Genomic DNA, 12426 nt, shown 5'->3' with positions numbered 1-12426 from the left:
GACTAACATAAGGACGCAGACTCTGCCTGGTAGGATTAGTGGAGCAGCATCTTGTTTTATGGGGCATCTTCAATTTTACTGCATTTTGATAAGTTTTATTATAGAAATGTATTTAAAGTAATGCATGAACATGGTTAAGGTCAAGTAGCCCTAAAGAGCTTGAATGAAAACCAGTAATTCCTGGCTCTGTCCCTTTTCACCAGCCCTCTTCTCCCTTCAGGCAACCACTTTTTTCTGCTTTTTTTTTTTAATAGACTCTATTTTTTAGAGCAGTTTTAGGTTTATAGAACAATTGAGCAAAAAGTAGAGAGAGTTCCCATATATCCCCTCCTTCCCCACAATCCCTCTGTTGCTGCCATCTTAGTGTGTCATATTTATTGCAATTGATGAACCAATACTGATACATGATTATAAGCTAAAGTCTGCAGTTTACATTAGAGTACACTCTTGCTGTTGTATATTCCTGTGGATTTTGACCAATGCATAGTGTCAGGAGTCCACCATTGCAGTATCACACAGAGTAGTTCCACTGCCCTAAAAATCCCCCATGCTCTGCCTATTTATCCCTCCCTTTCTCCCACCAACCCCTGGCAACCACTGATCTTTTCACTCTTTCCATGGTTTTGCCTTTTCCAGAATGTTGCATATATGTAGTTGAAATCATTCAGTACGTAGCCTTTTCAGACTGGCTTCTTTCATTTGGCAATACACATTTAGGGTTCCTCCATGTCTTTTTGTGACGTGCTAGTTCATTTGTTTTAATCACTGAAGAATATTCCATTGTTTGGATGTGCCATGGTTTGTTTAGCCATTTACCTATTGAAGGACATGTTGGTTGCTTCCAAGTTTTGGCAATTATGAATGAAGTGTACATCTTCTAATAATAAGGACATTCTTTTACGTGACCACCAAACCCTAGTTTCACAAAATTAACAATAATCCAATATGTCATTCAGTATCCAGTTTCTATTCAAATTTCAACCCAGAATTCCAGCAAGATTCATGCATTGTGTTGAGTTGTTTTGCCTCTTTCGTCTTTTGTATAGGCCAGTTCCCTGCCTTTTTTTGGTTTATTTTTTATGACATAGATTTTCTTTGAAGAGTCCAGACCAGTAGTCTTACATTCTTGATCTGTCCAGTTGGTTCCTCATGATTCTACTACTATCTGGTTTAAGTAATTTTTGGCAGCATTCCAACATAGGAGTTACTACAGCGTCAGCTTTTCTGACTTAGTTGATGGTAAGCTCCATCACCTGGATGAGATGGTGATAGCCAGAGCCCTCCATCGTAAAGGGACATATTTCTCTTTGTACATAATCTGTATAGCAATACTTTGAGACTGTGAATTTTCTGTTTTCCAGCAACCATTTACTCAATGGTTTGAGTATCCATTGATAATTATTGGCTAAATTACATTGGGGGTTGCAAAATGTTGATTGTCTAATTCTATCTTGCTTTCCACATTTATTAAGTATTTCCTTCCTATTTAAAAAATCATCACAATAGGCTGGGCACAGTGGCTCCCGCCTGTAATCCCAGCATCTAGGGAGGCCAGGGCTAGAGGATCACGTGAGGCCAGGAGTTCGAGACCAGCCTGAGCAACAGAGTGAGACCCTGTTGTGACAAAAATAAATAAATAAAAATAAATAAATACATAAATAAATAAATAGCTGGGGCCTGTAGTCCCAGCTACTTGGGAGGCTGAGACAGGAGGATCACTTGAGCCCAGGAGTTTGAGGGTACAGTGTAGCTATCCGCTGCACTCCAGCCTGGGCAACAGAGTGAGACCCTGTCTCTTAAAAAAAATAATCACTGTAGAATCAGGACATTTTCTTTCAATGTTTTTGCGATCCTTATCATCATTAATCTTTTTGTTTTGCATGCTTTTAAAGACCCCTTTTACTATTTTCCTCCCTCCTAAACATGTTCCTGTGAGGTGGAGGGGAAAGGGCAACACAAGAAATAAATAACTTTCCAAGATTGTTTAAGGTCTAGTGTGGTCAGAAACAAAAAAGTCAGAATTCTGTCCTGACAGTTTCACTAATCAGCATCCGTTTCACCAGGTGTAACTGATTTGAATACCACTTTGAATATTTACATGCACTCTTCGTAGTCACTACCTGTTAGAGGTAAATTCGACTAATTTGGCTTTACTTAAATGACAGTGTATTACAATTGTGTTTTCTAAATTTTTTTTGTATATCCTTTTACATAAACACAGAGTAGAAACCATCACTTTAATGGCTATACAGTATTCCACAGTGACACTGCCATCCTTTGCGTCCCCATTCCCCTTTTCCAGGATATGGGGAAGATACAGTGAACAGTATTTTGCAAACTCTCTTGGCAATGAAACTTCTTTTTTTCCAAAGAAGTTGTGCACGTCCCCTTCTTTTAAACCTTTCACTTTACCCAGGGGGCATGATTTGTTCCCCCAAAGGTGGTCGTTTAATAAAACAATGAAGCAAGAGTTGCTGTGAAAAGTTGTATAAATGTGCGCTCCAGGGGGCACTATTTTAACTTTGCATTGTTTGTGAACAGTGTTCCCTGGAGTTGTGTGATATACTGTCTAGGTGGCCTTATACAACGGACCCTGGTAAGTGCCATTGTTTTTGTAAGTTGAAAGCAATGGAATTTTTGAAGAGGAAGCAATTTACATATAGGGTCTGAGATCAGTGTCAAAGTTTATCCCTCGAGTAAGACAGAATGAAAAATAGAATCAATTTTAATGTTATGCTTAAAATTTTTTATACGTAAAATACCTTATACTTGGAATTTCTGTGGTATGGTCAAGTTTTGACAATGGCTTTCATAAACCCTTTTTAAATTAATTATAGTCTTGAAATTTAAGAGACTATATTAGTCATTGTAGGTTTACTGCTGTAGTAAACAAGCTTGCAATCTCAGTGGCCTAACGCAGCAAAGGTTTATTTTTCTCCCACGTCACATCCAATGTGAATTGCAGCAGGCTTGGGCTCTGGATCATATAGTTATTCAGGGACCCAGGTCCTTGAATCTGGTGGCTCCTGAGTCAATCCTCTGTGACCTCAGAGTCCTTTACTGGCTCCTCTGGCCCTGGCTGCCAGATGAGGGAGAGTATGGGAAAATACGCAGGAGACCTGGGAGCCCCATCTGTCACCTCCACCCCCAGGCCACTGGCCAGAACTCACACCATTGGCTCTGCCCAACCCCAAGGGAGGCTAGGAAACGTTGTCTGTTCCTGTCCTGTGCTCAGGTGGGAAAGGCATGAGGGCTTAGGGACAGGGATGAGGCCATATTGCAGTGTTGACCTCTTTTCCCTATTTTGTTTCTTCTCCAGGAGACTTCTTGGCATCATCACGAAAAAGGATGTTCTGAGACATATGGCCCAGATGGCAAACCAGGACCCCGAATCCATCATGTTTAATTAACAAGATGGCACTTATTTTGAGAAAAACACTGACTATGTCATTTTAAAAGAAATAAACAAATGATCCATCATTATCCCAATGAAAAATCATGTGCTGAAGACAGCAGAAACAAAAGTTTTGTTTGAAAGGAGGGGAAGAAGAATGAAATCTTTTTTACAAAAACAAAAACATCCATGAATAGGCATTTTATAGCTTTAACCCCGTATGAGTTTCAAACTGTATTTCCTGATGCGTTCCTGACTGCTGTGGGGGCCCGTGGGTGGGCATAGGTGGTGTGGTCTGTATGAGGACGTGGAACACGAATGCCCAATCGAGAAACTTTTACCGCTTCTGCTCAAGGCTGATGTTTGTAACTTACGAACACACGTGAAGCTTTGAGTCCAAAAGGCAAACGAGTATCAGCGTGTCGGTGTCCTTATTTATTGGTTCCTAAAGTTTTGCTGCTATGTTACTGAGTCATACAAAAGACATTTACACTTGCTTTGCTGGAAAAGAAAAAGAAATTAAATTTGAACACAGTGAAAGCTGTAAATATGCCAGTGGGTCCGCTCACGAACCATCCTGTTTCTTGCTCCTGTTCTTGGCCTCTTATTTGGCTTCTCCATCAGTGTCTGAACCAACATCAAGGGTGCCCGGCATGATGAGCGTGAAGAAATCATTTCTCTATGCGAGACCAGTGTCTTGGGACTGCACAATGAACTACTGGAGTGTGTAGTGCTACCCTGTCTCCTTCCGTACAAAGGAACGTGTCCTTATTTTGAGGGTGTACACACCCCATCATTGCTTTGCATCCCCATTGCATTTGCTTCCTTTATTTATTGCTGTGCTAGTGCATTCTTAAGTACTGATCAGCTCAGCACTTCCATGGGCCGCAGCCTGTGTGCCCCCAGCCTGCCATAAGTGTGCTTTAATTTCCAAGTAGCATATACAAGAGTCAAAACAGGCTGCCAGTGTTACTACTTATTTTTCCTCTCAGGTCTTATCAGATACAGCTGTGGAGAGGGCGAGGCATACGAGTTCTCAGTGGGAACTCCTCCAAATGGATTGCAAGAGAAATACTAAATTGATTCTCTATCTATTCCATTCTCTTCTCTGTAGGATGCAAAACGTCCAGTTTTAATGTATGAGCACGCACTTTTCCTACTAGCAATCACAGCACAGGAGGACAGCATTAACTTTTATACAACTGATTTGAGTACTGGGCATCTTCGTATTTGAACTTAATGACACATCTGTTCTTTTAGTCAGGACCACTGTCTTTTCTGCAAGAAGGAGTTAAGCTATGTCTTAGGTCCACTGTGTGATCTGTGTAAATAGGATTGATCCCACTTGCCCTTTCACTTTCGTCTTTGTCCCTTCCTTTTCACAGAATCATCCTCATCCTTTCCAATCTCAGTGTCATTGGTTAGTGACGTATCTGTGAGGTGTGCGTTTGCCCGCAAGTAGCAGAAAACCCAACAGAGAGTGAAGGGCTGAATAAGCATGGGAGGTGGACACTTGAGGATTGTTTCCGTAATGTCACCAGGGATCCACACTCCTTTGTTATTTCTTTTTCACCATCCTTACCCTTTGTCCTTCTGCTTATTGCCTCGTAGTCACCAGATGGTTGCTGAACTGCTGGGTGTCATGTCTGCTTTCTAAGTGGGGGGGAGGAAGAGGTAAGTCACAAGATAAAGTGTCTCCATCAGGAAAGCAAAGCTTTCCCAGAGGCGCTCAGCTCATGTCCATTGGCTAGAAATCTGTCACGTGGCTCCTCCTAGCTGCACACTAGTGTGGGAAGGAAAATTTTTAGCTAGGCACATTAGTCTCTGAAGGAAATTCTAGTACTCTTACAAGGAAGGGGGGTTGGTCCTTGGGAGGGGAAGATGTCTGCTGTACTGGAGGCCATCATTGTGTCCCTGTCATCGCCCTTCCTGTCTACTGTCTTGCTGAACCCTTGCAAATGCTCTTCTATCTAACCTGCCTGCTCCCCACCCCTTCTCTCAGATTTGACCTAGAATTCCTTATCAGAATCCATCATTTCTTAGCCCTAATGAGAATTTTCAATTTTGATAAAAACCTAGCTACAAGTGGGTTTCTATGAAACTTCTAGTTAACGTGCAAAAATATGTTTTCTCTGAGTTAAAAAATTTTAAGTCAGATCATGCTGACACACTGTGGAAAATTTGTTTCTGTAATTCATTGGCCCCCTCCAAAGTAACGTGAAATAGCCATGCCAGCGTGGAAATATCCAGGCAATCATAGAGAATTTAATCTTTGGTCCTATAATAGAATGAAATTCATTGTCTCATTTACAGCACGTATGCATTGAGTAACAGCTGCTAATGTTAGTGTTGTTATTGGGGTTACCACAGAACATTTGCAAGTGAAACTGGATTCTCTTGGACTTTAAATACTAAAAAGTCTTAAAGATTGCTCCATGTAGTCCTCCTCTTATCCCCGTGTGGTCCCCTTGGAGCCGCCTATAATGGGAAAGAAAGTATTAGTCATAGCCTGGCTTTATCGAATCCAGGAGGTCCTTTTAGCTGAAGCTAGTAGCCTCAAAAGGGAACACGAAACAGTGAAAAGATAGCCAAAGGTCAGTGAAACCACAGAATTTCCTTCTAATCCTGCTGAGGCCATGGAGGGGATGAGGGGATAGTTTATTCTGGGCCAAGGTCACTGAGGGGGAACTTGGGATTTGTGTCCTCCCCAGTGCTTAGTGTAGAGATGTCCATGAATTTATGAGAAGCAACTGGAAGGGTTACTTGACTGAAATAACCCAGTCCTATTTATTTTTGCAAGTTGAGTGAGCCTCTAGCTTGTTGTGGCGTTCAGACTCTCCTCAACAAAAGGCCAGGGTCAGGCAGGCAGGTGAAGGTCAAGGATGGGGAGTCGGCAGTGGAGACTACTGCAGTGAATGGCCTTCCTCACATGGGGCCCTGACTCAGCCATGTGGTCCACTCACCCAGGGGCCCACGGTCTCTTTCAAACTCCAAGGGGAACATGCTGCCAGCTCTTTGTCACTCTTTCCCATAGAAGTACAAGGGTAGGGATTCTGAGGGTATTTGCTGTATCCAAATGCAGAACTTCAGTCCACTTTACCTGGTAATGTAATGAACAAAACTGGGACATGGAGAGAAAATAAACATCTTTCAGAATAATTTTTTCTTTTCCAGAACCAAAGGCTTTAGACATTTGTCGAACTTTTCTGGATTCTTTCTGAGTCAGTCTTTAATGTATAAAACCATGAGTACGTCGTGGAGAGGAGCTCTCCAGTGAGGCCCGTTGCCTGTTTCTTGCTCTCCCTTGCTATTAACTAAGGAAATGTGTTGTAGTAGGACACCAAATAAACGGGATCCTGGAAGTGACGTGCATTTCTTGTAAGTGTTTTTCAGCACATCCCCTGGGAGTGCGGGTGCTTGCGTGGCCTTTAGGGAAAGGTAAATGTGCTAGAAGTCAGCCATTCGGTATTCAGTGCTTGCTGTTACTTGGAACCAGGCAGTCTCAAAGTTCTCTATTCAGTCCTTTCCAAAGACCTTACAAAGGAGAAGACGTGTAAATAGATAGATTTTGAGCCCTAATAAGTCACAGAAACTGAAAATTTTAGAACAGTTTGTTTCACTTAGGTGAGAACTGATTACTTTAAATTATCAACATGTGCAAATTCTGCTTAGTATTCATTATCAGATGCTGAGCTGGAGAAGATGAGAAACCCAAGGAGAACGATTGAATTACACGTAATTGTAATATTATGCTTTCATTTTAATTTCACATGGGCAGTGTTTTATCAGGCTAAGCTTCTAGCCTTTGAAATGATTTACATGAGGAGGGAGCCTGTATATCTGACTTGGGAAACATTAACCAGACCCCATTTTCACCAGCGCAGTAATAACTATTTATTTGCCATCCTAGAGGTGCTGGGAATGAGCCTGCGTGCGACTTTTATGAGATATATTCGCATTTGGTGTTGGAACGACCACATAGCAATGTGTTAGGTTTTTTATTGTAATGCTCTGTGTAAACGTTGGCACCTTATTAAAAATTAAATGTTTGAACTCTATTTTTAAAAATAAAACAAGCACAGAGTCCTCAACAGGCATGTTGTAAATGGAAGAGATACTGATTTCACAGCATGTTTCTACCCAATAGAACCTCCGGAAACCTGATCCTGGGGACTTGGCCGAAATATCCAGCAAAGTTAAAGACCCATCCTTAAGATTGTCACGAAGACTGTGACATCAATTTGGTGAGCTTTAAAATCCCTTGCTCTTGGCTGGGTAGGCTACCAGGGCTATCAGTTTCCAAGGCTGGGGTAGGCCATCTGTGTATCTGCCCTGTGTGTGGAAGCTGGGAGTACAGCTTGGGCAGTGGGCTAACATTCATTCATTCTTTCATCCTTTCTTTCAACAGAAATTTTTCTTTTTACTTTGGAAGCCATAAGGGTTTGAATTATGTCCTTCCCAACTAGTTTTTTATTTTGAAAACTTTCTACCTTGTGCTTTTTAATATGGGTGGTAATAGGAGTCCCTGCTGATTAGGGGCAGGAACTAGTTAAGGGCACAGCTGGGGAAAGACATCCTCAGCAGAGGGGACAGCAAGTGCAAATGTCCTGAGGTGGAAATGAGTTTAGCCTGCTGGGGACCCGCCCACCAGGAGTGAATGGCTGTAGTCTCAGGGTGGGAGTGAGGGTGTTTAAAGTTGGTTTTGTTTTCCCTTTGGGGGTAAGGTAGACAGCAAGCAGATGCTTAAGGGTCTTGAAAGGCCAGGTAAAGACCTGGAATTCAGAGGAGTGATGTGATTTGACTTCTGTTGTCTACAAACCATCTGGCTGTTGGACAGCAAGACTGGTAGCCAGGAGTCTGGCTAGGAGGCTATTGCAAATCGGTGAATGATGGTGGGGCTTGCCCTAGAAAAGTTCTTGAGTTCCAGGTATACAGTGGTCCCTCAGTATCTGTGGGCGATTGATTCCAGGACCTCTCACAGATACCAAAATCCATGGGTGCATGAGTTCCTTATATAAAATGGCATAGTATTTGCACATAACCTATGCACACCCTCTCATATACTTTAAATCAACTCTAGATTACTTATAATGCCTAATATAATGTAAATGTTATGTAAATAGTTGCTATACTATATTGTTAGGGAATAATGACAAGAAAAAAGTCTGTACATGTTCAGTACAGACACCACCATCCATTTTTTTTCATGAATATTTTTGATCTGAGGTTGGTTGAATCCATGGATGCAGAACTCATGGATATGGAGGGCTAATTGTATTTCCAAGGTAGAGCCAACAGATTTGCCAATGGACTGGATATAAAATGTTCCAACCAAGCTGCCATTTACTAAGATGGGATAGACTAGGCAAGGAGCTCCATTTTGGAAATGCTACTTGAGAGATGTCTGTTGGACATTCGAATTCAGAGTTCAGGAGAATCATTATGGTATGAGATGTAAATCAAGCCATCGGCATTGAATTTAAATGCCAATGGCTTTTAGAGTGGAATTAAAGTGGAATTTAAAGCCATGCCTGGAAGCGTCCATGGTCTAATGATATCCTAAGAGCAAACAGAACTGACTTCTAACAGAATTTCTATATTGACTCCTCAGGGAGTCACACCAAAGGCCAATAGGACTGCACTTGAATTCCAGCTCCATGGAGTCTTGGCTGTGTGACATTGTCAAAGGGGTTGAACCTCTCTGAGCCAGTGTTTCCCCATCTCTGTAGAGTGAGTTACTTCTCTTCACCCAACAGCATGGCTGTGAGAATTAAATGAGCTAATCCCTGTAAAGTGCTTGGCATGGAATATAACCATCCAAATGGTAGTAGATATCATCATCTTCCTCATTATGAAGCCTTAAAGTAGCTTTAATTGGAAATTACTTTAATTATTAAATAATTTTGTTAAACACTTAACAAAAGGACGTATGACACTTTAGTTTAATTATAAGGCCCCAAAAAGTAAACACAGATTGGATTGGCCAATTGCTTTTCTTTCCAAAACACAAGACAAATAAACAAAAATTCAGTTCTCTTAAGAGATGTCAAAAAACTTCTTGCTGACTCCAAATTAATGGGAAATTATAGAAAAGCAACATGGTACAAAATTCCATTTCCCTGTAGCTTGATACTGGCTCGGAGAGCAGGAAAGCATAAATATGCATGGATACTGAACTATTTATTAATTAGCTTGAAATTGGGAGCAAGAATTCATGTAACACAAGAATGTGTGTAACTTGCTTATTTTCAGACAATGTAAAACCCAATATATACTACACTTCCAGACAGAGAAAAACCTCTCCAGCATGGTGTTCATGTAGAAATGTCTGTTAGTAAAACTTATGAATGAACAGCCTTTGTGGGCCTTGGATGTTTCCCTTCGACGTGATGTCGTTAAAAGCCAGAGGGGGAGAATGAACAAATAGGATTTGTCTGAAAGGTGACAAGCCATCAGTTTGAATTCTGGGGGATTAGCTAGAGCTAACCAGGATGGCCTTGCAGATAAACGTCTGGGTCATGCCTGGGCTTCCTAGGCTTTCATGGGTTGAGACAGGACCAGAAACTTCCATCTCCACCCGGGACAACAAACTGCGGCTGAGCTTGGGGTGCCTGGCGTGCCCGTTGTTACAGCTCTTCCCCAGTTCATTGGCAGTCAATTGGCCAGAAAGAAGCTACCATATGTGAAGGTAGATAGGGAGCATCTATTTCTGGCAGTTCCTCAACATCGCATTTCATTAAAGAAATGTTTTTTTCTTTCCAAATGAACAATAAGCAAAGAGCACCTTGTGGGGATTTGCAAACCCCTTTAGTTAGGGTTTGGCTCACAGAACGAAGAGAGCAATTTATATGTGATTCCAGCATTTGTTATGGAACACATATTTCAAAGATTAAACAGCCGTCCTCAATCCAAACAGATTCTGTCAGAGAAATTGAAAACACATCCATAAATTCTCGTCCTGCAGCCTCCTAACAGGTTGGGTGCAGAGGATGGTTTCTGGTAATAGAACATTCTTTCCTTCTCCCGGCTCCATGTTCATTTTGCACATTCACACTCACTCTCTCAGGACTTCCACCTGTTTCCAGCCAATATGAGCCTACGCAGAAATTGGAGCTAGCTGCCTTTTGATGAACAGTTTCCTTTTTCGAATATTTCTCAAACTTTAGCCTGTCCCTCAGAAAGACATTTCTAGGAATGGCTGCTGGGTGGTTTACATGATCAGCAAGGAACTTTCTCCAGGGAGTTGCCCAGCAGAGCTGCTCTGGCAGGACTCTCAACGGGTTATCAAGGAGCTGGGGAGAAAGAGCAGGGCTGCCTGCAGTGGACATGCGTTCCCCAAAGTGCCAGGCACTGTGTTTCTGTAGGATGCTGCTAGGTGCCGGAGAAAAGTGGATTCTGTGGTTACCTAAATTTGTGGCCTGAGTTGGAGGGTCTAGGAAGTCTCCTTTTTAGTTTCTTTTCAGAATTTCTAGCTGAGTGACGTGGGAGAACTGACCACTTCAATGGACTGCAGCCACATCATCTGTAAAGCAGGGACCTTTCCTTAGGCTTGTTAATCAGAGTGTGATGGGGGCAGTGCCAGTCAGCAATGCAGAATCTCAAGTCCCACCCAGGTCTGCTGAGTCAGAATCTGCATTTTAACAGCCCTAGGTGATTTGTGTGCAAAGTTTGAGAAGCAGTGCCTTCCTTTGGTGACAAAGGTCTGAATCAGATGATCTACTCAATTTGCTTCCAGTTCTAAGATCCAATGTTCTCCAAGATTCTCTCACTTCCAAAGGAAGAGGGAGTGATGGCTGCAGTGATCGGGCCACTGAAGGAGAAACGAGGAGAGAGACTTGGCGTGAGGTCTCTGAGCGCTATTTCGCAGCTTCCAAACTCTCCCAGTCACAGCTGGCCTGCTGCAGCATGCTTAACTCAGCTAAATCGACATTCACGGCCGGACGAGTCTTTGCAGTGGGGATTGTCCTGTACGCTGTAGAATGTTGAGCAGCACCCCTGGCCTCTGCCCACTAGATGCCAGTAGCAACCCTTCCCCCAGTTGTGACAACCAAAAGTGTCTCTAGACGTTGCCAAGTGTGCAAATCCCCCTGTTCTGCTCTAATTGTACAGACGGGAGCGCTGTGATTTACAAAGCATGGGGAAAGGGACTACCCTTTGGTGTTGTTCTGGTGGATTTTCATAAAGCTGGGTGAAAATCGCTCGTGTCAGGCAAAGACTGATGGAGACTCCCCACCTGCCTTGGTGAGTGGGCGGTGTGGCTGGGGAAGAGTTCCCTCAGCCTTTAAGCAGAAGGGGAGGAGTGCACTTGCTTCTTTCTGAGAACTCAGTGGTGAGCCCAAGAAGAGTGCAGTCGTCTTGTCTGGGCTTAAGTCTCTCTCCAACTGGCGATTTTGAAGCGAATGACTTCACCCTATGCTGTCTTTGTGATCGCCCTATCTTCTCTCCCTAGTTGCACCCCCCGCCCCCGACCATGCACACTAGTGCATCGGCAGAAATCGTTCTATGCTTGTTACATCTCATTGGAAACATTCCCAGCTGCTTTCTTGAGTAGACTTTGAACATTATTGTGTCTTTATTGGAAGCTTAGAGGAGTGGTCCATAAACTACGGCACATGGCCAAATGCAGCCTGCCACCTGTTTTTGTTGATAAAGTTTGTTGGCACAGGGCCAGGCCCACCATTTACTTATTGTCTGTGGCTGCTTTTGCACAACAATGGCAGAGTTAAGTAATTGCAACAGAGACTTGTGGCCTGCAAAGCCTAAAGTATTTGCTATCCGGCCCTTTACAGAAAACATTAGCTGGTTTCTGGCTCAGAGTAAATTGGGGTCACCAAACCATTGGCTAGTCACCAAGAGTAATTTAACTTTCTTACACTAGGTGGAAAACATGAAGGAATGCTTTAAAAACAGAAGCAAGGAGACATGTACGTGTCGGTGAAATAAGATGGTTTTGTTAAAATGCTTTTCTCTCCAACTTTCTCCAGGAGCTTAACTTGTGCCAGGAATATCCTGACTTAGATATTAGCAGAGGT

General features: G+C 42.6%; 1 protein-coding gene across 2 annotated transcripts in view; it reads left to right on the top strand.

Moving 5' to 3' along the window:
- The window catches only part of CLCN4 (chloride voltage-gated channel 4), an 80420-nt gene extending 72931 nt beyond the window's left edge, over positions 1-7489 (top strand). For both annotated transcript variants that reach the window (XM_045538932.1, XM_045538930.1), the window contains one exon: positions 3320-7489. In XM_045538932.1, the coding sequence (XP_045394888.1) occupies positions 3320-3410 (91 nt within the window). In that variant the 3' untranslated portion in view covers positions 3411-7489. The remainder of the gene's footprint in view (positions 1-3319) is intronic.
- The last annotated feature ends 4937 nt before the right edge of the window (positions 7490-12426 follow it).

This window comes from Lemur catta, chromosome X (assembly GCF_020740605.2).
Source record: "Lemur catta isolate mLemCat1 chromosome X, mLemCat1.pri, whole genome shotgun sequence".
In the NCBI taxonomy this organism is placed as follows: Eukaryota; Metazoa; Chordata; class Mammalia; order Primates; family Lemuridae; genus Lemur; species Lemur catta.
The sequence above is the reverse complement of the archived record's forward strand: the minus strand, read 5'-3'. Positions and strand labels throughout refer to the sequence as shown.